At 51.4% G+C, this 24565-nt stretch overlaps 1 protein-coding gene across 2 annotated transcripts in view; it reads left to right on the top strand.

Annotated features, from left to right (window-relative positions):
* LOC140732998 (glyceraldehyde-3-phosphate dehydrogenase 2) overlaps positions 1–24201 on the top strand; it is a 30129-nt gene extending 5928 nt beyond the window's left edge. For both annotated transcript variants that reach the window (XM_073055751.1, XM_073055744.1), the window contains exons 5-11: positions 8607–8697; positions 11459–11577; positions 11713–11794; positions 14726–14877; positions 20122–20284; positions 23022–23119; positions 23805–24201. In XM_073055751.1, the coding sequence (XP_072911852.1) occupies positions 8607–8697; positions 11459–11577; positions 11713–11794; positions 14726–14877; positions 20122–20284; positions 23022–23119; positions 23805–23877 (778 nt within the window). In that variant the 3' untranslated portion in view covers positions 23878–24201. The remainder of the gene's footprint in view (positions 1–8606; positions 8698–11458; positions 11578–11712; positions 11795–14725; positions 14878–20121; positions 20285–23021; positions 23120–23804) is intronic.
* The last annotated feature ends 364 nt before the right edge of the window (positions 24202–24565 follow it).

Raw genomic sequence — 24565 nt, 5'->3', positions numbered from 1 at the left:
CCCCCCCAGGGCTTTGGGAGTGGGGGTGCGGCAGTGACGCTGTAGTCTCCCTCTCTCCTCTAGGGGGGTGTCTTTGCTGGAGTCCCTCCTCCGGGCCTCCGGGGGCGCTACAGCCAAGCGGCCTGCCCTCAGATGCCTCGTCCCCTTCCCAAACCTCCCACCACTGTCGTTGAGCGTTGCACCTCCTTCCCTCCTTTGAGGGGCCGTGGTGAGGGAGGGGGCCTGGTGAAAGTACCACATTTCCTGGAGGAGGTGTGGCTGGTGGGGAGGGAGGCTATTTGATAGTGTGCACCAGGAACTGCAACTCCTCCCCCTTGAGTCGAAGTGTGGGGGAGGACGGGGCAGGAGGGGGGTGGGGCTGGGAGCAGGGAAGAGGGTGAGGGAAGTGAAAAGGAAACGGGAGGAAGGGGAAAGAGTTGGGGGAGAGGGAGTGGAAGTTGGGACTCCAGCAAAGACACCCCCCTAGAGGAGAGAGGGAGACTACAGCATCACCCCCGCACCCCCCACTCCCAAAGCCCTGGGGGGAGAAGGAATCCAGCAACGGCAGTCACTAGAGACCTGAAGGAGGAACGAAGAGAGGGAGGGAGCCCCACAGTTGCCCCTACAGCCAAGAGGCTGGGAGGAGCCTGATAGCATTGCCCACCCCCCAGAGGCTGGGAAGAGGGAGGGAAGGACAGACCACCCCCCCCCAGAACCCTTAACCCCCATCTCACAAGGACGCCCATCAGAACCAAATTAGGCCATTCGGCTCATCGAATCTGCCGTGATATCCCAATATGGCTGAGTTATTACGCCTCTGAACCCCATTCCCTCTGTAACCTTTGACGCCCTTACTAATCAAAAACCTATCAACCTCGACTTTAAAAAGACCCGGTGACGTGGTCTCCACAGACGTCTCTGGCAATGAATTCTACAGATTACCGTCCGGCTAAAGGGACGCCCTTCAGTTGTGAGACCGTGCCCTCTGGTCTTGGACTCCAGCTCTATAGGAAACACCCGCTCCACACGGTTTCCCCCGCGCTCCGGTGGGGGAGAAAGGGAAGGCGTGGGGCAGGGAGAGTGAGGAGGGGGGGAGACGGACGGTGGTGGAGGGAGTAGCCTTGTGCTCAGGCTCCTATTCCCACGACCTCTGTGATCAGCGGTCTGTCCACATGACTGCGTCTGACACCAGTTCCCCACCCCACCCCCGCACTCTCTCCGCTCCACTGCCCCTTGTGAATAGGAGTGACCCTACACTCCCCTCGCACCATTGTCTCTCTGTTTGCTCGGAAGATCGAGACGGAATCTCATCAAATCCCTCGGCTATCCTTCCCTCCCCCTGAGGTTCAGTCACTGGGTTCATTTGGGACTGTGATGGGCAGGTTTTTTTGTTTAAAATTTAGAGATACAGTGCAGAATAGGTCCTTCTGCCCCTTCAGGCTGCCCGGCGACCTAAGCACGGGAGAATTTACAGTGACCAGTTAACCTTTCCACTGTGGGAGGAAACTGGAGCACCCGGAGGAAACCCACACATTCCGCTGGGAGCACGTACAGAGGAACGGTGTGGGAGGAGATGGGGAGTGGAGCCGAGCTGGATTTGTGGGTAGACCAGGGCTGAAGGAACGAGGAGGCAGAGCCGAGGGAAAGGAGGGAACTGGTTTATTGTTGTCACACGTACGGTGAGAAGCTCGTCTTGCACACTGTTCATACAGGTCCGATCGTGCAGGTAGAACAAGGTGAAACAGTGATGGACAAGAGATTCTGCAGCTGCGGGGGATTCAGAACTACACAAAGTGCCGGAGGAACTCAGCTGGTCGGGCAGCGTCTAGGGGGATGAATAAACAGTTGATGTTTTGAGCTGAGACCCTTCAATGGTACTCGGTGTCAGCTGTTTACCCCCTCTTGTAGAGGCTGCCTGAGCCGCTGCGCTCACCCAGCGTTTTCTGGGTGCAACAGTAATCCAGAAACGAGCGTGAAAGCTACCGAAAAAGTTCAGTGTGGGTGAACGACGGAGTGCAAGTGGGGAAAGGAAGTCGGGAGAATTGGGAGGGAAAAGTTGTGGTGAGGGGGCGACAGAGGCAGCGTGGGGTGTGGAGGGTGAGACAGGGAGAGGGTGACCCACAGAGGGGGAGAGAGACCTGTTTCCATTCCCTCCATCGCCACCTCCCAAACCCCCGGTTACGACGGGTTATTTCCCTCCTCGTCAATCCCGTGCACAGCAGGATCCCAGAGGCTGGCCTCTGACTGTCCTGTCCATACTGGGCTATAAACGTGCAGGAGCGGCGTGAGGTTAAACAGGCACGCCGCCTCGGCCGAGGCTCGAACTAACGACCCTCAGATCGCCAGCCCGAAGCCGTAACCGCTTGGCCGCGCGCCAGCACGGAGACACTATGATTGAATTCACGGGTTTGCCACGCGAAGCTCGTCACTGACCCAGGGATGGGTTGGCAATGCCAGAGGTGCAAAGCTTCATTTAATAACATAAACATCTGAACAGGTTTCTCACTGCAGGTAACGTTCAACAGAATATAAAACCAGCAGCAGGTGGTCACCTGGAAAGAATTGCCAGGTTCATCTCACTCCTGAACTTATTCAGCCAGCTCTGCCCCGTCCTTTCTGACCTCTCAGTCCAATATCAGAGAACGTATACAAAATACAGCCTAAAATTCTTTTTCTTCACAGGCAGCCACTAGAGCAGAAGAGTGCTCGAAAGAATGAGTGACAGTTAAAACATTAGAACCCTAAAGCCCCCTCCACTGCCCCCTCCCACACTAAAGCAGAGCAATGACCCTCCCCCACACTTATTTCAGCAAAAAACATCAGCGCCACCCACCCAAGCAATAGCAAGACCCCCCAAGAGAGGCCATGATCTGCAGTGTGATTAAAAACTAATTGTGCACCCGACAATTCAACATACCACAGGCCCCCTCCCCGAGGGGTAGAGAGTGGAGACAAATGAAACACTCGCTGATTTGTTGTGTTAAAGTCTACCACGTCGCTCCCTTCCTCTCCCCCCCCCCCCGAGTACTCCGACTCGAGACTCGGTGAAGAGAGGGTGGTTCACCAAGTACGGATCCCCGACGGCTGATCTGCTGTTCCCGATATTCCGCTTTCCCCCCGCGATGGCGTGGAATCTGCTTGTCCCCTCCCACCCTCAGAACCTCGAAGGCGTCCCCGGGGTATTGAAGAACAGCGGATCGGTGAGTCCCGTCGCTGCAGAGAACCCGAGCGTGAGTGTCCCTCTAGGTCAGAACCCCACCCTCCTTGAAAAGTTTTTTTTACAAAGTGTCCTAGTCCCACTGTGGAAGTTGTGGTAAGGTAGGGGTTAACATATTGTCGCGGCAGGGACTGCCAGGTGAGGAAGGTTACCAGAGCCACTTACAGAGACGGGATAAGGGATGCACTGACACCAACTGAGGGCCAATTACTCCACAAAGTATCCTCGTCGTCAGCTTGTAGTTCCATTGACTTTTAATGCCTGATTGTGAGTGCCGATTGATCTTTTGCAAGTAAGGACGTAAACAGTTTACCACAAAGCCAGTATCCGTAACTGCCAGTCAATTCTGTGCAAAATGGTTTTTTTTTTTGTTTGGGCGTTAAAGCGGTGTGGTGACGGGGGGGAACCACGCTGTTCTCCTGGTGCACGAGTAAAACGGAGTGTGGTTGAGGACCTCTCGAGTCCAGTGGTGATGACACCACACACTGAGGTTAGCCCGGTGGTGCGTGATCTCCTGGCTTCAGAGATTCCGGGTTGGTCCTGACCTCCGGCACAGTCTGTGTGGAGTTCACACTTTCTTCCTGTGACCTCTATCAAGTCCCCCCCTCATTCTCCTACGCTCCAGGGAATAAAGTCCTAACCTATTCAACCTTTCTCTCTAACTCAGTTTCTCAACATCCTTGTAAACCTTCTCTGCACTCTTTCAACCTTATTAATATCCTTCCTGTAATTCGGTGACCAAATCCGGTAGCCTTCCAGATAAATTGTGACTTTGAGAGGGAAAATGGTGAGAATTGGGTTAATATGATTTTGTGTACTGGGATGCAATAGAAAGCTTTTGTTTGTTACTCTGTACGTTGGGATGGACAAACAGAACGCAGAGGGAAGTGTTACAGAGTGAAGTGCACAGCAGGCAGACAGTGAGGTGCAGGGACCACAACGAGGTAGCTTGGGACATCAAGAGTCCATCTTGATTGTCCAACAACAGGGTAGAAACTGCCCTTCACTCTGGTGGGACGTGCTTTCAGGCTGTTGTCTCTCCTGCCCAATGGGGGGGGGGGGGTAGGGAGGGAGAATGTCCAGGGTGGGAGGGGTCTCTGATTATGCAGCTGCTTTTCTGGGACAACAAGAAGTGTAGACAGAGACCATGTTGGCGAAGTTTGTTCACGTGATGTGCGGAGCTGTGCCCACAACTCTCTGCCACTTCTTATGGTCACGGGCAGAGCATTTGCTGTGCCAAGCCGTGATGTATCCGGATCGGATGCCTTCTATGGTTTAAAATTTTTTGAGGGTCTACAGGATGATTTTCCTTAACCTCCCGAGGAAGTAGAAGTTCTGGTGATCTTTCTTGACCATGGTGTCTCTAGTTGGATGGTATGAGTGATCCACAAGGAATGAATGGTGGAGGCTGAGCGACAGAGGGACCTTGGTATGCACGATCAGGTCGTTAAGACAGGACACTGGCCTTCATTAGATGAGGCGCTGAGAGCAGGAGCAGGGAGACGTGGTTACAACTCTCATCAACACGGGCTACTGCAAGTGGATCTGGTCACCACAGTGCAGGAAGAGGTGACGGTGCTGGAGAGGGTGCACGGGAGACCCTGCCTGTGACGGACAAGGAGGGATGGGCGGAGGCCGGGTCTGTTCTCCCTGGAGTGGAGTGGGCTGAGGGGATAGAGGTGCACGTCAGATCATTCCACAGGTAGAGCGAGGCAAAACAATAACGATGCAAAGCTACCTGAAGAGTGCAGGGCAGATAACGATCGGGCAGATAACGATCGTAGTGAGGCGAGTTGTGAGGTCAAGGCTCCAATCTTATTGACAAAAGGTCCATTGAAGATGACAGAAGCTGTCCTTGAGCCTGTGGGGACGTGCTTCGGGCTTTCAAATCTCCTGCCAGATGGGAGAGGGGAGAAGAGGGAATGTCCAGGGCGGGTTGGATCTTCGGTCATGCTGGCTGCTTTAGAGAAGCAGCAGGAAGCGTAGACAGAGTCCGTGGAGGGGAGGCCGGTTTCCATGATGTGCCGAGCTGTGCCCACAACGCTCTGCGGTTTCTTGCGGTCACGGGCCGAGCGGTTGCCGTACCAGGCCGAGACAGGATGCTTCCTGGGGTGCATTGATAATAACTGGTGAGGGTCAGGAGGAAGATTGCCACATTTCATTAGCCCTCTGAGGTTAGTGAACTTTCTTGGCCGAGGCACTTCCTTGCACACGAGGTGAACTCTTCAGCCTCTGTCAACAAACTGTTCAGAAACTTCAGCTCAGAAGTTATAAACTCCAGCACAGATATTGATCCCAACTGAATCGTTATACACTCCTGAATCCCGTTATTTTCAAATATAGGCAAAATCATAATAGGCATTTAATATCAATACAAACTAGGAGTTAAAAGTTTAATAAAGCCATAGAATTAGTAAAAAAATTATCCAATTGCAAATGAGTGTTCTGTAGTTCTGAAGAATGAGAGGGATCTTATGGAAATAATCATGACAGGCATAGACAGAGAGACGGAGGAATGTGGTGCTACTGGAACAAGATTTAGGTGGAGATGAGGAGAAATTGTTTACACCAGAGAGCAACGAATCTGTGTATTTCTTTGCCCAGGGAAGCAGTAGAGGTGACCTCATTAAATATATTTACAGTGAGATGGGCTTTTGCAGATCTGGGGGAAAAGGCAGGTGGGTGGAGTTGAGTTATTGCCGGATCAGCCATGATCTTGTGGAAGGGCAGAGCAGGCTGGACAGCCGACCCCTGCTCCCGTTTCTTCTGGGTCTTCGTCAGTATCCTCGTCTGCCTGGCGACCGTGGCTCCCAGACTGTGTGAAAGCAAGCTGGGTTTGCGAGAGCAGTGTTCAGCATGCATTTACTGTATGCTGTCTCTCTCAGGTATCTTCTCAATCCTTGCCTTGCTGTAAACTCCTCAAATGTCCTCTTCCCTGTCCCTACCCCTCCCCATCCCCATCCACCACCTCAGTTCTATCGGTGAGAACTCTTCCTTGCCAGAACCATAATTAAGGAGAGAAAGGCTGTTTATGTGTAATGATACGGGGTTTGCGGACTGTGAACGTGCAAGGCCAAACAAGTACCTTAAGCCCTATTGGACATAGATAGCCACTAAAGGGAAGTTTTACTGGAGGGACCTACTCTTCCAAAGTCGACCCTGTTCATCCTCCACAGTGAGTTTAGCTGCCAATACCCACCATTTCAATGCTGGGTACCCTCTTCCTACCCAAGACAACACAGATACATGTTGAAATCCAGACAAAACTCTTAAGCACATCTAAAACTCAGGCCATTCCTATCTTTAAAAAAAATTCCAAATTACAAAGGATTTCCAAAATGAAAGGTACAATTCCTGTCAGGTAAAGAGACATGCCAACGTATTAGATAATAGACAATAGGTGCAGGAGTAGGCCATTCGGCCCTTCTAGCCAGCACCGCCCATTCACTGTGATCATGGCTGATCATCCACAATCAGTACCCCCGTTCCTGCCCTCTCCCCATATCCCTTGACTCCGCTATCTTTAAGAGCTCTAACTAACCTCTCTCTTGAATGCATCCAGAGACTTGGCCTCCACTGCCTTCTGGGGCAGAGCATTCCACATATCCACCACTCTCTGGGTGAAAAAGGTTTTCCTCAACTCCGTTCTAAATGGCCTACCCCTTATTCTTAAACTGTGGCCTCTGGTTCTGGACTCCCCCCAACATCGGGAACATGTTTCCTGCCTCCAGTGTGTCCAATCCCTTAATAATCTGATATGTTTCAATCAGATCCCCTCTCATCCTTCTAAATCCAGTGTATACAAGCCCAGTCGCTCCAATCTCTCAACATATGACAGTCCCCGCCATCCAGGGAATTAACCTCGTGAACCTACGCTGCACTCCCCACAATAGCAGGAATGTCCTTCCTCAAATTTGGAGACCAAAACTGAACACAATACTCCAGGTGGGGTCTCACCAGGGCCCTGTACGACTGCAGAAGGACCTCTTTGCTTGACTGCAGACGAATGAATCGTAGAAAGTGAAGACAGAGGAATGGATTCTAGTTCAGAATCAGGTCTGTTGCCACTGGCATGCATTGTGAAATTTGTTAACAGCAGCAACTCAATGTAGAGAGAAGAAAAATATATAAATCAATCAATCAATTACAGTATACATATATGGAATAGATTAAAATGGTGCAAAAAATCAAATACTATATATTTAAAAAGTGGCAGTGTTCAAAGGTTTAATGTTCATTTAGGAATCAGATGGCAGAGGGGAAGAAGCTGTTCCTGAATCATTGAGTGTGTGCCTTCAGGCTTCTGTACCTCCTCCCTGATGGTAACAATGAGAAAAGGGCATGCCCTGGGTGCTGGAGGTCCTTAATGATGGACGCTGCCTTCTGAGAAACCACTCCCTGAAGATGTCCTGGGTTACTTTGTAGGCCTATACCCAAGATGGAGCTGACTAGATTTACAACCTTTCTGCAGCTTCTTTCGGTCCTGTGCAGTAGCCCCCTCCATACTAGACAGTGATGCAGCCTGTCAGAATGCCCTGCACGATACATTTATTGAAGTTTTTGAATATATTCGTTGACAAATATAACTTTATAACTGCATCAATATGTTGGGAACAGGTTAGATCCTCAGAGATCTTGACACCCAGGAACTTGAAGCTGCTCACTCTCCACTTCTGATCCCTCTGTGAGGAATGGTTTGGTTCGCCCCTCATTCCTATAATTTTTTAACATTCTCTAACCAATCCCTGTCTATATATTATTTTTCTGCCTTCACACACACGTGATATTTCTTCAGATATCCTTTTTACACAAATGGTCTAGAAGCTCCTTGGAGACGCAGTGCCCCGATCCACGAGTAATGTTCTGAAGCTGACGCTGAGCACACAAGCTTCCCGACTATTAACAGATCAGCCATTCGATGCGCTTACATGGTATTATCCACCTGATCTGCAAGCTTCCTTCAACTGAATAACCTAGCCAGCTTGTTTGGTCTGAAACAAGCCCAATGTCTTGCACACCAGCTCTCGAGCGGTCAGTCCGGGTGCTGTGAGCCTAACCTCCTGGACGGTGCCTTTGTTTACAAAGTTGTTCTCTCAACTTCAGACTGATCACTAATTGCCATTTACATTAAGAACTGAAGATTGGCTCCTGTTTACGACATGAAGCTAAACAAGGAAGTTCAGCTGATTCTGACACAACAATTTGATCTTTCCCCAGTCACATTGCTCTGAAAGTCAAACTTGGCCAAAAAAAAAAGACGAGGCCCCTGGCCCAGGAAGTGAATATTTCTCACACGCGGGTTCCCTGGGCGGACTCTGGTACGTTGCAGGCCGGCCAGTCCCGGGGTGGGGGAGGGTCAGCCCTTTGGAAATGGTGCACTCTGTCTCAACGTCCTGCCTTCCTCCCGCAGCATGAAGCCGGCAGAGATCCCGTGGTCCGAATCCGGCGCGCTGTACATCGTTGAGTCCTCCGGCGTCTTCCTCAGCGTGGAGAAGGCTTCGGTGAGTAGGCGGAGGCCCCCGTTGGGGAGGGGGTTGTGTTGGCGTGGAGCAATGGGTGGATGAGTTACCCTTCTGTGTCATGGCTTTCCACTTGTGCTTCTAGATCGCCTTTCCTGCGCGTGGGGATAGACTTGTTCATTGGCTTATCATCGTCCGCATCACGGGAACGGGCACATTGGCCCATCTGCCCAAGGTTCCCACCCAAGCTAGACCTATTTGCTCATGTTTGGCCCATATCCCTCTGAACTGTCGGTGACCAGTGGGGTGCCTCAGGGATCTGTTCCGTGACCCCTTCTCTTCGGGATTTTTATAAATGACCTGGATGAGGAAGTGGAGGGATGGGTTAGTAAATTTGCTGATGAACAAAGGTTGGGGATGTCATCGATAGTGTGGAGGGCTGTCAGAGGTTACAGCAGGGCATTGATAGGATGCAAAACTGGGCTGAGAAGTGGCAGATGGAGTTCAACCCAGATAAGTGTGAGGTGGTTCATTTTGGTTGGTCAAATATGATAGCAGAATATAATATTAATGGTAAGACTCTTGGCAGTGTGGAGGATCAGAGGGATCTTGGGGTCCGAGTCTATAGGACACTCAAAGCAGCTGTACAGATGACTCTGTGGTTAAGAAGACATACGGTGCATTGGTCTTCATCACTCGTGGGATTGAGTTTAGGAGCCAAGAGGTAAGTTTGCAGCTATATAGGACCCTGGTCAGACCCCACTTGGAGTACTGTGCTCAGTTCTGGTCGCCTCACTACAGGAAGGATGTGGAAGCCATAGAAAGGGTGCAGAGGAGATTTCCAAAGATGTTGCCCTGGATTGGGAGCATGCCTTATGAAAAAAAGGTTGAGTGAACTCAGCCTTTTCTCTCCTTGGAGCGACGGAGGATGGGATAAATAAGATGATGATAGAGGTGTATAAGAGGCATTGATTATGTGGATAGTCAGAGACTTTTCCCCAGGGCTGAAACGGCTAACACGAGAGGGCGCAGTTTTAAGGTGCTGGAGAGTAGGTACAGAGGAGATGACAGGGTTAAGTATTTTATGCAGAGAGTGGTGAGTGCATGGAATGGGCTGCTGGCAATGATAGTGAAGTTAGATACGATAGGGTCTTTTAAGAGACTCCGGGATAGGTACATGGAGCTTAGAAAAATAGAGGGGCTATGAGTAACTAGGTAATTTCTGAAGTAAGTACATATTCGGCACAGCATTGTGGGCCGAAGGGCCTGTATTGCGCTGTAGGTTTTCCGGTGTTTCTAAGTCAAAACATCTTCTCCAGGGCCTTGTTCAGCTGGTTTGCATGATGAAAAATGTCTGTTCAGTAGGCTGGTTTCTGCAGCCGTTCTTCATCTCCAAGCACTTAGCAAAATCTGGCCTACTGTTTCTTGAAATGACTCCTGCCATTTCAGCTTTCAGTTCAAACACCCCATTGAGAACTTTTCCGCTGCTGAGCCACCAGATTTCTGTATGTAGCAGGAGATTGGTGTGCAGGAGAAGGTTTTCAGTTCTTTGAACATCATTGAGTGAACTGTTTAATAAAGTTAATCATTCAAGGATTCTACAACCCAACAGCACCTGTGGCGGGGAATAAACAGTCCACGATTTGCCGAGACCCTTCATGAGGACTGGGAAAGAAGAAACCATTAATCTAGAGGGCACAGATTTAAATGGGGGGGGGGGGGGGTGGCGATATAAAGGGGTCCAAACCTTTTCACACAGAGAGTGGTCTGTATAATGATTGAACTGCTGGAACGAATTGAACCGACTTTATTTCTCACATCCTTCACATACGTGAGGAGTGAAAATCTTTACGTTGCGTCTCTGTCTGAATGTGCAAATTATAGTAATTTGAAATAAATAGTAAGTACAGTAAGATATACAACAGGAGAGTCATATAGCCTGGAAATACAACTGTGTCAATGTGAGTTAATCAGTCAGATGGCCTGGTGGTCCCGGAGCCTGTTGGTCCTGGCTTTTATGCTGCGGTACAGTTCCCCGGATGGTAGCAACTGGAACAGTTTGTGGTTGGGGTGACTCGGGTCCCCAATACCCTTCGGGCCCTTTTTACGCACCTATTGCTGTAAATGTCCTGAACAGTGTGAAGTTCACTTCTACAGATGCACTGGGCTGTCCGCACCACTCTCTGCAGAGTCCTGCGATTGAGGGAGGTACAGTTCTGATGCACCATCAATAACTCACTCTGAGACGAAAAGTGAGATATCAGCTTTTATTGACTGGAAGAAGGAACAAGCAGTGAGTGACCACCATACTACATCCTGGAGAATGAGGGCCGGGCTCAGACCTCCATCACCTTTATACAGGGGTCTGTGGGAGGAGTCACAGGAGCAGTCAGCAGGGGGCATGTCCTGACAGGTATATGTAGTTCACCACAAGTTCCCATACCAGGCAGTGATGCAGCCAGTCAGGATGCTCCCAATTGTGCCCCTGTGGGAAGTCCTTGGGATTTGGTAAAGTGGGTGAGGTGTGTACATTAGCATTGTTTCGAAGATAGTTGATAGGAAAGTTTTAGAGGGATAGTGAGCAAATGGTGTAAACTTGGACGTGCATTGTGGCTGGCATGGACCAGTTAGGCCCAAGGCTCTGTTTCTGTGCTGTGTGATAGGAGATTTCTGGAATGTTCTCCCCAGGAAGCTCAGTGTATTTGAGAAGGAGCTGGATTGAATGTGGGGTCACAGAAAGGCTCGAGACGGAGGAGAGGCTGTCATGAAGGTCCCTCTTAACCGCATCTGTCTTGCGTATCAGCTCCATCTGCATGGCGGAGGGAAGCGTGTGGTCGTGACGGCTCCTTCCCCAGACGCCCCCATGTTCGTCATGGGGGTCAACGAGGAGAAATATGACCCAAGCACCATGAGTGTGGTCAGGTAAGGCTGAGTGGGGGGCGCGTGCAGTTACAGAGAAAAGCTCTGGTCTTCAGACAGACATCAGCACACCGGGGGGAGAGCAAAGTGTTACTCTCCCTGTCGACGTTCACACTCTCTCTCTCTCTCCCTCTGCAGCAACGCCTCCTGTACCACCAACTGCCTGGCTCCCCTAGCAAAGGTGATCGAGGATAACTTCGGAATCGTGGAAGGTCTGATGGTGAGTTTGTCAACACCTCTGGTTCTCCCTCCCCCCAACAGTCCCTGCCTGTCCGTCCAATCTCTCCTGAAAACTCTCACCCTCCGGTCCCAGTGACACCCTGGTGAATCTTTCCTGCACCCTCCCCAGCTCAATGACACCCTCCCTATCGCTGGGTGACCAGAACCGCTTACAACACTCTAAGTGTGGTCTCACTGACGTCTTGTACAGCTGTAACGTGACATCTCGGCCCCTGTACTCGGTGCCCTGACTGATGAAAGCCAGCGTGCCAGACGCCTTCTGCACCACGTGTACAACGCTCTCCTGGACCGCGTGTACAACGCTCTCCTGGACCGCGTGTACAACGCTCTCCTGGACCGCGTGTACAACGCTCTCCTGCACCGCGTGTACAACGCTCTCCTGCACTGCGTGTACAACGCTCTCCTGGACCGCGTGTACAACGCTCTCCTGGACCGCGTGTACAACGCTCTCCTGGACCGCGTGTACAACACTCTCCTGGACCGCGTGTAGGTCCTGCCCCTGGTTTAACTTGCCAAAATGCAACAACGCGTTCCTGTCCAAGTTAAACTCCCTGCCGTTGCTTGGCCCACTCCCCCAGTTGTAATTGTGACCTTCGGGTTTTGTCGGCTGTGTGAGTCTAGGGAAGACGATCTCCGGCCCCACCAAACGTGTGAGATTGAGGTGCAAAACCTCCTGTTGGTGTGAATGCTGTGTGGTGTTACCCTGTTACAAGTCAGTACCACCAAATAAGACCGTACACCATATGCAATTAAACGATTTAGCTCTTTAATTCCTGATTTAACTAAACAGTTAATAAAGAAAAACAAGAAAAGGGCCATTTCAATGACACAGTCTAATGTGCACCTTGTTTTAGCTCACATTTTCCCTTCCACTGGTCCTCCGTCGATTTCCCCGGGCTTCATCGACTCCCGGCCCCACTCCAAGTCCACTCCCTCTCCTCTCCTCTCCCCGCCTTCTACCGAACAAAAGACCCAGATCACCTCGCTCTCAGGCACACAACACTCCCTCCATTGGACGGCGCATGTTCCAAAGCCCCCGTTATCTGTAGTCATAACCCAAGAGAGAAACCATTACACTAGCAGTGAAAGCTTCCCCAGGGCGTTATGTAGCCTTAGACAACTTCCTTTGCTGTCCGCCATGCCATCAATTTTGGTGCCATCAGCAAACGTAGCAACCATACCAATGTCTTGTAACATGACGTCCCTACCCCCGTACTCGGTGCCCTGACTGATGAAGGCCAGCCTGCCAAATGCCCCCTTCACCCTATATTGTGTCACCACTTCTGGAGAACTCAGTACGTCTACCACTAGGTGTCGCAGTTCTACAAGTTCACCCCAGGCCTTGCCCGGGTTTAAATTTCCAAAGCATAACAACCTCACACTGTCTGCGTTAAATTCCCTGACCCACCTTTCCCAGCAGATCTCGATCCATAAATTTCCTTTCCGTGGCCCATTTCCCCAGCTGACCTCGATCCCATTATAATCTCAGACAAGCCCTCTTCGCTGTGCACCGCACCACCAATTCTGGTGTCATTGTTAAACTCTCTCTTTGTGATCATGCTTGGGGGAAGTACTGTCACAGAGGTGTACAAGATAATGAAAGGCATTGATTGTGTGGATAGTCAGAGGCTTTTTCCCAGGGCTGAAATGGCTAACACGAGAGGGCAGTTTTAAGGTGCTTGGAAGTAGGTTCAGAGGAGATGTCAGGGGTAAGCTTTTTTTTACGCAAAGAGTGGTGAGTGTGTGGAATGGGCTGCCGGCGTCAACGGTGGTGGAGGCAGAAACGATAGGGTCTTTTAAGAGACTCTTGGATGGCTACATGGAGCTTAGAAGAATAGAGGACTATGGGTAAGCCTAGTAGTTGTGGGCCAAAGGGCCTGTATTGTGCTGTGGGTTTTCTATGTGAACAGTAGCTCCTGGTGGACTGTTGTAGAACACAGGGACTTGGAAGAACAACCGCACGCTTCCTTCAAAATGTAGACACAGGCCAACGAATTTTAATGCGGATAAATACAAGGTGTTGCATTTTGGGGAGGCGTCAGAGTTTCGCATTGAGCGGCGGGGATCAAGGCTACAGGGAGAGCGCACGTGCTGCCGGGGGGGGTGGGGGGCAGAAGAGACAGTGCTACAGGCCAGTGTGACCGAGGAGCATGTGACTCCTTGTGAGTGGCGTCGCAGGTAGACGAGGACGGTGAAGGACGCTGGCCTTCATCACTGTGACCGAGGAGCATGTGACTCCTTGTGAGTGGCGTCGCAGGTAGACGAGGACGGTGAAGGACGCTGGCCTTCATCACTGTGACCGAGGAGCATGTGACTCCTTGTGAGTGGCGTCGCAGGTAGACGAGGACGGTGAAGGACGCTGGCCTTCATCACTCAGGTCAATGACTACAGGAGTTGAGCCATCGTGTTGCAGTTGTACGAGACGCTGGTGGGGGCTGTATTTCAGGCACTGAGTTCAGTTTTGGTCGCCCCCCCCACCCCCGCTGAAAGATACCAGGGTTAAGGCATCAAGAACTGGAGGACACTGGTTTAAGGTGAGGTAATAGAAACTGCATTGCACTGAGGGTCAACGAGGATGTGTCTTGTTTCTTCTGAGGAAGTAGTGTTGTTGCTGAGGTTCCTTGGCTATGGTGTCCATGTGGTTGGGACCAGGACAGGCTGTTGGTAATGTTCACTCCTAGGAACTTGAAATGTTGAACTCGTTGATGTAGACAGGGTTATGTACACTTATCTCCCCCACCCCACCCTTCCCTAAAGCCAGTAACTAGCCCTTTTGATTTGGACAATGTGGGGGAGGTTGCTGTGGTGACTCCGTATCACTCAGCTCTCCAGCCCTCTGGTTGGACCGAGGAACTCGAAGCTCTCAGCCTCCGTGACCCCGGTGACGTGTGGTCTCTCCTTCTTCGAACAGACCACCGTGCACGCCTACACCGCCACACAGAAGACGGTGGACGGACCCTCCGCCAAGGCCTGGCGCGACGGCCGAGGTGCCCACCAGAACATCATCCCGGCCTCGACGGGTGCTGCCAAGGCGGTGGGCAAGGTCATCCCCCAGCTCAACGGGTAAGCTGCCAGGCTGTTGAATTATCAGATCAAGTGTAACAGAGAATGGAATAAACATTGCTTAGCATCCAATGCAGCACCACAAAACCACAACCAGACAATGAACACAATAAAGATTTAAAAACAAACTGAGGGTGCGAGAGGGAGAGTAGGCAGGTGATCGAGAAAGGATGCACTCAGACTGATGGTTTCAGATGTGTCTATTTTAATACAAGGAGTGTTGTGAACAATGCGGATGAGCTTAGAGCATGGATCAGCACTTGGAGATATGATGTGGTGGCCATTACAGAGACTTGGATGGCTCAGGGACAGGAATGGTTACTTAGAGTGGCAGACTTTAGATGTTTCAGAAAGGACAGGGAGGGAGGTAAAAAAGGTGGGGGCATGGCACTGTTAATCAGAGATAGTGTCACAGCCATTGAAAAGGAGGAAGACACGGAGGAATTGTGTGTGTTGCTTGAATTTCCAGCATCTGCAGATTTCCTCGTGTTTGTGACAGTGGAAATGTGCGTATGGACCGGAGAAGATATCAGAGGTACTTAATGAATACTTTGCTTCAGTATTCACTACAGAAAAGGGTCTTGGTGATTGTAGGGATGACTTGCAGTGGACTGAAAAGCTTCAGCATGTAGATATTAAGAAAGAGGATGTGCTGGAGCTTTTGGAAAGCATCAAGTTGGATAAGTCGCCGGGACTGGATGAGATGTACCCCAGGCTACTGTGAGAGGTGAGGGAGGAGATTGCTGAGCCTCTGGCGATGATCTTTGCATCATCAATGGGGATGGGAGAGGTTCCGGAGGAGTGGAGGGTTGCAGATGTTGTTCCCTTATTCAAGAACAGGAGTAGGGATGGTCCAGGAAATTATAGACCAGTGAGTCTTACTTCAGCAGTTGCTAAGCTGATGGAGAAGATCCTGAGAGGCAAGACTTGTGAACATTTGGAGAGGCATAATATGATTAGGAATAGTCAGCATGGCTTTGTCAAAGGCAGGTCATGCCTTACAAGCCTGATTGAATTTTTTGCAGATGTGACATTGATGAAGGAAGAGCAGCAGATGTAGTGTATATAGATTTCAGCAAGGCATTTGATAAAGTACCCCATGCAAGGCTTATTGAGAAAGTAAGGAGGCATGGGATCCAAGGGGACTTTGCTTTGTGGATTCAGAACTGGCTTGTCCATAGAAGGCAAAGAGTGGTTGTAGACGGGTCATATTCTGCATGGAGGTTGGTGACCAGTGGAGTGCCTCAGGGATCTGTTTCGGGACCTCTCTCTTTGTGATTTTTATAAATGACCTGGATGAGGAAGTGAAGGGGTGGGTTACTAAATTTGCTGATGACACAAAGGTTGGGGGTGTTGTGGATAGTGTGGAGGGCTGTCCGAGGTTACAGCAGGACATTGATAGGATGCAAAACAGGGCTGAGAAGTGGCAGATGGAGTTCAACCCAGATAAGTGTGAGGTGGTTAATTTTGGTAGGTCAAATATGATGGCAGAATATAGTATTAATGGTAAGACTCTTGGCAGTGTGGAGGATCAGAGGGATCTTAGGATCCGAGTCTATAGGACACTCAAGGTTGATGTGCAGGTTGACTCTGTGGTTAAGAAGGCATACGGTGTATTGGCCTTCATCAATCATGGGATTGAATTTAGGAGCCAAGAGGTAATGTTGCAGCTATATAGGACCCTGGTCAGACCCCACTTGGAGCACTGTGCTCAGTTCTGGTCGCCTCACTACAGAAAGGATGTGGAAACCATAGAAAGGGTGCAGAGGAGATTTACAAGGATGTTGCCTGGATTGGGGAGCATGCCTTATGAGAATAGGTTGAGTGAACTCAGCCTTTTCTCCTTGGAGCGACGGAGGATGAGAGGTGACCTGATAGAGGTGTATAAGATAATGAGAGGCATTGATCGTGTGGATAGTCAGGGGCTTTTTCCCAGGGCTGAAATGGCTAGCATGAGGGGGCACAGTTTTAAGGTGCTGGGGAGTAGGTACAGAGGAGATGTCAGGGGTAAGTTTATTTCGCAGAGAGTGGCGAGAGTGTGTAATGGGCTGCCGGCGAAAGTGGTGGAGGCAGAAACGATAGGGTCTTTTAAGAGACTCCTGGATCGGTTCATGGAGCTTAGAAAAATAGAGGGCTATGGGTAACCCTAGTTAATTTCTAAAGTAAGTACATGTTCGGCATAGTAGTGTGGGCCGAAGGGCCTGTATTGCGCTGTAGATTTTCTATGTTTCTATGAATCTGATAGGAGGGGAGAGTGGATCATCAGAGAGAGAGAGCTGGAGAAGGGGACCCGGAGGGAGGCGATAGGCAGCTGAGAAGAGGTAAGAGGCTGGAGTGGGGAATAGACAAAGAGGGAATAGGAGGGATTTTTTTTATATCGGAAGGAGAAATAAGTGTTCGTGCCATCAGGTTGGAGGCTGCCCAGATTGAACATAAACCTGGCCTCATCGTGGCACAAGAGGAGGCCGAGGATGGATGTGTCAAAATGGTAATGTGAGTGGGAATTCAAACGTTTGGCCACCGGGGTGTTCCGCTTTTGGCGGATTGAGCGGAGGTGCTCGACAAAGCGGTCCCCCAACTTACAAGGATGGGTCTCACCGTAGTGGAGGGGGGGTGTCACACCAGGAGCAGCGGACACAATAGACGGTATATTCGAGAGTGAAGTGTCGCCTCACCAGGAAGGACTGTTCGGGGGCCCCGAGTGGATGTGAGTGGGCAGGTGAGTGACTTGGGCTGCTTGCAGAGAGAAGAGCCCAGGGGGAGATTAGTGGAGAGGAGCAAATGGACAAGGGAATCACAGGGGGAGCGATCGCTGTAGAAAGCCGGGGGGGGGTGGGGAAGAGAGGTAAAGATGCTGTGGTAGAAACCCTTTGGTGATGGTGGAGATGACAAACTGAGCCACACTGTAACTGGGAAATATAAATCTTTATTCACACAGTTAACCTCCAGGACAGAGCGAATCCAGGAGAATCTCACTCTCCCGACACGATGGTTTATACTTGTTCAACAGAAAGATAACAGTGAACAATGAACCTCCGGTTCAATTGCTATCATCACCTCCTTAACTTGAGCATTTGTAATGTAGTCACGTCCGTGTACTGAATTGCTTACGTACAATGGTAGCACATCCCAACTGGCAGAACCCCTTCAGATATCCAATACCGGTTCTGTTCCGAAAGTCACGAGACCCAGAGTACTCCCCTGTTGTTACAGAGTTGGAGGGTGGTTCCTCGAGTGAACCACTCACCAGAAGGCTAATTGGCCACACGGATCTGCCCTGCACTTCACACACAAAATGCTGGAGGAGCTCAGCGGGTCAAGCAGCGTCTATTGGATCAACGTTTCGGGCTGAGACCCTTCGTCAGGACTGAAAAGGAGGGATGGGGGGGAGAAGGTGGGCAGGGGGTTCTGTCCTGAACCGTGTAGGGATGCAGGGAAGGTGTTAGTAGCACGTTGTCCCATTGAACCTGCATAAGGAAAGGCAGAGGCAGAATAATCGGTTTTGCTAACCACTGAGTATCAGTTGGAAGTTGAATTTGAGTGCAGGTTTTAATTCCTCAATCGAGACTGGCTCACATTTAGTTAACCCATAAATACACCATCCACAGCTCCCCCCCACTTCCCATCTCGACCCCCTTCCCTCTTCCTCCTCCCCCCGTCCCCACATTCCCTTCGCTGTAGAGGCATGCCACACAGGACACCCCAATACATCTTCCCTCTTCCTTAGGTGTCCCCCAGCCTGCTCCACACACCCCCTCTCCCATCCCTTTGCCACCTCCTGCTCGCCTCTCCTGTGGGGCAGGGTCCTCACTTTCGCTCACCCCACCGACCCCTTGTGTATAATAAAGACACAAGACGTAGGAGCAGAATTAGACCATTCGGCCCATCCAGTCTGGCTGATTTATTATCCCTCTCGACCCCATTCACCCCGTAACCTTTGCCACCCTGACTAGACAGGAGTGTATCAACCTTCACTTTAAATATACTTTAACTCGGCTTTCACAGCTGTTTGTGGCAGTCAATCCCCCCACGTCCGCACAAAAGAGCAATCTTGCTGGACAGGTTAGAGTCAGCCAGAGGAAGGCTGAGACCTTGCCCCTCCGTGTGGAGTCTCCTTCTCCTGTCAAGGCCCATGGCGTTGGTCCATTTACCCAGCACCAGCACATTCGCCTCCCTGGGCCGCGTCTTTCAACAGCACGGTTGGTCCAAGGACAACATCCAGTGCGCACTCAGCAAAGCTGGAAGCACTTTCTGGTCAGTGAGCGACAGAGGGGGACCAACCAGGCACAGCGTCCGCACCAAGGCAGAGCTGAATTCTGTCCACAGTCCTGCACGGGTCCGAGTGCTGACCCAAGGCAGACCTCGCCATCCCTCGCCACGAGCCTCTGCAGTTTCTGGCCAAGGAGGATCTCCAACCACGCCACGCTCCTTCACGAAGAGGACATGGCCACAGCCATCATGAGGAAAGGTTGGAGATGGATTGAGAACGTGATGAGAGGGGAGGCCAGCCTCCCTCATCGAGACAGAACCTCGCTGGACCCCTGAAGGGGGGAGGAAGTACAGGAGACCAAAGACAATGTAACACCGTACCAGGGAGGCAGAAATGAACCACAGCTGGGGCACAGTGCAGAAGATGGCCAAGGACAGACAACGAGGGCTTCGTTGTTGACCTAAACAGGCAGTGACTAACCATCCTCTGGCTAAAGAAATTTCTCCTCATCTCTGTTCCAAAGGGACATATCTCTGTTGTGAGGAGGCTATGCCCTCTGGTCCCAGACTCCCCCACTACAGGAAACGTCCTCTCCATGTCCAGTCCATATCTAGACCTTTCAATAGTCGGTAGGATTCGGAAGGGGATGCTGGCGTCGTCCAGGTGAGTAACCGCGGTCTGTTCTGTAGGTGGTGCTCACTGCAGCCACCGTGAGCCGCTGGCGGAGGGAGGGAGTGCTCGGGGGGGGCGGGGGGTGCCGATCGAGCAGGTTTCTCTGTCATCAAGAGATGTTGGAGCCGTGAGAAATGGGGAGCGTTCCATCACACTCCTGGTGCCTTGTAGATGGGGGACAGGTAATGTGGTGGATGTGGGGTGCATGGACTAACTCCACCCAGACAAGTGAGGGGGGGGTCCATCGCACTCCTAACCTGTAGATGGGGGGTGGGGGGAGTGAGGGGTAATAGACTAATAGTAATGCACTCTCTCTCTTTATTTTTCCTTCTCTCTTTGCTCCCCAACCCTCCCACCACCAGGAAGCTGACCGGAATGGCGTTCCGTGTTCCCGTGGCGGATGTTTCTGTCGTGGACCTCACCTGCCGCCTGGCCAAGTCCGCCTCCTACGCGGAGATCAAAGAGGCGGTGAAGACCGCGTCCGAGGGCCCGCTGAAGGGCATCCTGGGGTACACAGACCACCAGGTGTGTGTGCGGGGGGAGGCAGGAGGGTTGGGAGTGTCCCACCCTTTGGGGGGAGAGGGAAGTCCGGAATCAAGGGGGAGGGGTGGAAATCAAACAGGTCTCTTGCCTGTCCCATCAGCATCTGAATTGATCCGAGTCAGCCTTCAGCCTGGACAAGACAGCTTGGGCGCGGGTTCACGCTCCACCTCAAAGTGTGGAACTGGTGGGGGGGGGAGGGTGTTGGCAGTCCCTCCCCCTGCCCAATACCCTCCCTCCACCCCCTCTTGCTAGAGATATTGGCCTTGTCATCTCACCTACACTCCCGCACAGCCGTGTCTCTGCTGACCCAGTTTATCAGCCTCCTGGTCTGAAACCCTCTGCCTTGATGGAACTCTGAAACAGTGCAGCACAGGATCCAGCCCTTCGGCCCATCGTGGTTGTGCTAAACACACTGTGAATTAAACCCAATCCCCTCCTACCTGCACCTGGTCCATATCTCTCCATTTCCTGCTGGGGCTGTTTGTCATCGATGTCAACGACCTGGATAACGAGATCAGCAAATCTGTAGATGACATCAGGGTGTAGTGGATGATAAGGAAGGACAAGCATGGCTTGCATCAGGATCTGGAACAGCTGGAGAAGTGGGCTGAAACATGGCCGATGGAATTTGATGCAGACAAGTGTGAGGTGTTGCACTTTGGGAGGGCCAACCAGGGTAGGTCTTACACAGTGAGTGGTAGGGCACTGAGGGGTGCGGTAGAACAAAGGGATCTGGGAATACACGTCCATAATTCATTGAAAGTGGCGTCACAGGTTGGGCTTTTGACACATTGGCCACCTTAAATCAAAATGTTGAGTGCAGGAGATGGGATGCTTTGTTTAAGTTGTAAAAGACATTGGTGAGGCCTAATTTGGATTGTTGTGTGGAGTTCTGATCACCTACCCACAGAAAAGATGTAAATAAGGTTACAAGTGGTCAGAGAAAATTTACAAGGATGTTGCCGGGTCTGGAGGACCAGAGTAATAAGGAAAGATTGAATAGGTTAGGACTTCAGTCCTTGGAACGCTAGAAGATTGGGAGGAGATTTGATAGAGGTATAGAAAATAGTAGGTCTCCGTTAGTCTCGATAGACCGTAGATTTGCACCTTGGAAAGTTTCCCGTCCGCAGGCCTGGGATGGGGTTTTTTTAATGGAAGACCAGCAGTTGCCCAAGCTGCAAGTCATACAAAATTATCAGGGGTATAGAGAGGATAACTTGAAGTAGGCTTTTTCCACTGAGGTTGTATGGGACTACATCTAGAGGGCATGGGTTAAGGGTGAGAGGGAAGATGTTTAAGGGTAACACGAGGGGATATTACTTCACTCAGAGGGCCGTGAGAGTGTGGAACGGGCTGCCATCGCAAGGGGTGCATGTGAGCTCGGTTTCAACACTGAAGATTGGACAGGTACGTGGATGGGAGAGTTGCAAAGGTGCAGGTCAACGGGAGTAGGCAGTGTAAATGGGTCGACAGGAACTAGATGGGCCAAGGGGCCTTTTTCTGTGCTGTACCTCTCTGTGATTTGTTCATGTGCCCATTCCAGCACCACCCCTGCGAGCACGTTCCAGCCACCTATTACTATTTGTAAAAAAAACTTGTTCTCGCACCTCCTTTGAACTTCCCCCCTTACCTTAAATGTGACCAACCTCCTGTATTGGAAATTTGACCCTGGGGAGAAGTTATAACCCCCAGCTGTGCCCTGACCAGTGTAAGGAAGGCAAATGCAATGTTAGTGTCCGTTATAGAGGGTGAGAGCATTAAAGTGAGGATGTGACGCTCAGTTTGTATAAGGCCATCTCGAGTCCTGTGTCTAAGGCCCTGGAGAGGCTCACAAGGACAATCCCAGTCTGACGTACGATGAGTGTCCCTGGGCGCGGAGTTCAGGCGGATGGGGTGGTGGAGAATCTCACCGATTCGAAGCAGATGCTGAGAGGATGTTTCCTTTAGCGAGAGAGCTTCAGATCCAAGGGCACAGCCTCGGGAAAGAAGGGACGACAGAGACGGGGAGGAAATTCGTTCAGTTGGAGGGCAGTCGAAGCCAAGTCAATGGCTGTGTTTGAGGTGGAGATTGATAGATTTGTGATAAGTAAGAATTACAGGATAAGGTGGGAGAAAAGGGGTTAGGGGGAAAAATCAGCCAGGATTGAATGGCAGAGCAGAGCCTGGACCTAAATCCAGAACTTTGCACCAAAACTTTAAAGCTGTAAGTAAAAGTAAGTGTAAGTCACCGTATAAAACCCAGAGACAGGTTTTCCTGCGGGCATTCACAGTAAAAAGAGGCAATGCGATAGAATCAATGGGAGGCCGCACTGAGTAGGATGGACAACAACCGCGGGACGATAGACAACAAACTGCAAATATAAAGTGAGAAAGAAATAATAATAAGCAACAAGTACTGAGAAAATGAGTTGTAGAGTCCTTGAAATCCACAGCACAGCTGACAAAGGTGGGTATCTCGTGTGCCAGTCTGTTCTGGGATCCCTCACTGGCTCCCCAACCTGGGGCACCTCAGACTTCTGAGGCACTTGGATCCCCCCCTTCACTCTGCCCTGGGGAAGGGCTGTGGGCCTGCTGGGGTCAATGGGACTGATTGTTGCCCCCGGCAGAGGACCTGGGTGGCAGCAGTGCGAAGGTTTGAGGGGAGTAGGGGGTGAGATTTGGATGGGCAGGGTGGGTTTCTGTCCTGGTGAGATTCTGACTGACCTTCCCCTGCCCGCAGGTGGTGTCCAGTGACTTCGTGGGAGACCCCCGCTCCTCCATCTTCGACGCTGGCGCTGGAATCTCGCTCAACGACAACTTTGTGAAGCTCATCTCCTGGTGAGTCCACGGCAGGTTGGCCGAGTGACCCTTTCACCTCTGACCCTGGGACCAGGATAACCCTTGCCCCCTGCGTCAAGGGCCTGTGTGACCTGACGTCTGCTTATCCATTGGGGTCGGGGTCAGGGACCTCGAAGTCTCTTGGACAGTCTATGAACTCCTCGTCTGATGGGGCCAGACTGACCCTTGGCTGAGGTGTCTTGGGGGCCCAAGTGATCTTTGACCTCTAACTGGGGATTAAACTTCTCATCTTTTTATTTTCTCCAGTCCTGCTGAAGGGTCTCAGCCTGAAGTGTCGACTCTTTTTCCATTGATGCTGCCTGGCCTGCTGAGTTCCTCCAGCACATTGTGTGCATTGACTCTTGACCCCCCGTCTGGAGCAGCATAAACAACCCTTGACCCCCAGCCTGAGTTTGGGTGGGGGGGGAGCAGTTGCCTGTGACCCTCGATCCCTGTCCAAGGTGGTTGAACCCCTGCCTGAAGGACCCCTTGAGCCCTGACGGAGGCAGCCCCTGGATTTGCCTGAACAGCTCTTGACCCCTTGCCAGAGCCCCCTCATAATGAACCCCTTCACCCACCCATTCTGGGACCGGGACATTTTGACCACTGGCTGACTTCTGTTACCCTGCCTCCCTCCCTTTCCCCCTCTCTCCCCCTTCCTTCCCTCCCTCCCTCTCCTCTCCAGGTACGACAACGAGTTTGCCTACAGCAACCGGGTGGCCGACCTCCTAACCTACATGTTCAGCAAGGAGGATTGAGGAGCCTCCGTGCCCTCGAGAAGAGGAGGAGAGGTGGGGGAGACTGGAGCCTGCCGCTCCCCGCTCTCCCCAGTCGGCCGTAGATTAGTCCGTGAGCACGGGTCTCCCCGTCACACACCCGGACGCTCCTTCCCCTCTCCTCGACAACCTCGCACACAGCAGCGCTAACCCTCGTCTTGTTTGGTCCCGAGTCTTTGCCCACCCGTCGTGTTCGGATGATGTGTCCGGTGTCGAGAGACTCCGATCAGGAGCAGCCGGTTCCTCCGGGAAGGAGTTGTGATTCCCGCAGTAGTGTCGGTGTTCAATAAAGCAGTCACCAGCTCAGTCTGGTCTCGTCTACTGACTGGGGAGAGGAGGGAGACAAGGTGACCTGTGAAGTAGAGGAGGGCAACCGGGGGAGGGCAGTGAGGGTAACAGGGAGGATGAAGGGTAATCAGGTGGAGGAGAAGGTTGGAAAGTGGAGGGGATGGGGTGGGGGGAATTCGAGGGGTGATTGATAAGTTTGTGGCCTAAGGTAGAAGGAGATGAGTTATTAACTTCAAACTTTCTGCATAATCACTCAGAGTTGAACTGCATGTAACGAGTGCTGTATAACTCATCTCCTTCTACCTTAGGCCACGAACTTATCAATCACCCCTGCTGTAGACACTTTCTGGAGGTCCAAGATCCGTATGCTCCACGACCGCTG

The sequence above is a fragment of the Hemitrygon akajei genome, chromosome 1 (assembly GCF_048418815.1).
Source record: "Hemitrygon akajei chromosome 1, sHemAka1.3, whole genome shotgun sequence".
NCBI classification, from domain to species: Eukaryota; Metazoa; Chordata; class Chondrichthyes; order Myliobatiformes; family Dasyatidae; genus Hemitrygon; species Hemitrygon akajei.
This window is presented reverse-complemented; position numbering and strand designations above follow the sequence as displayed.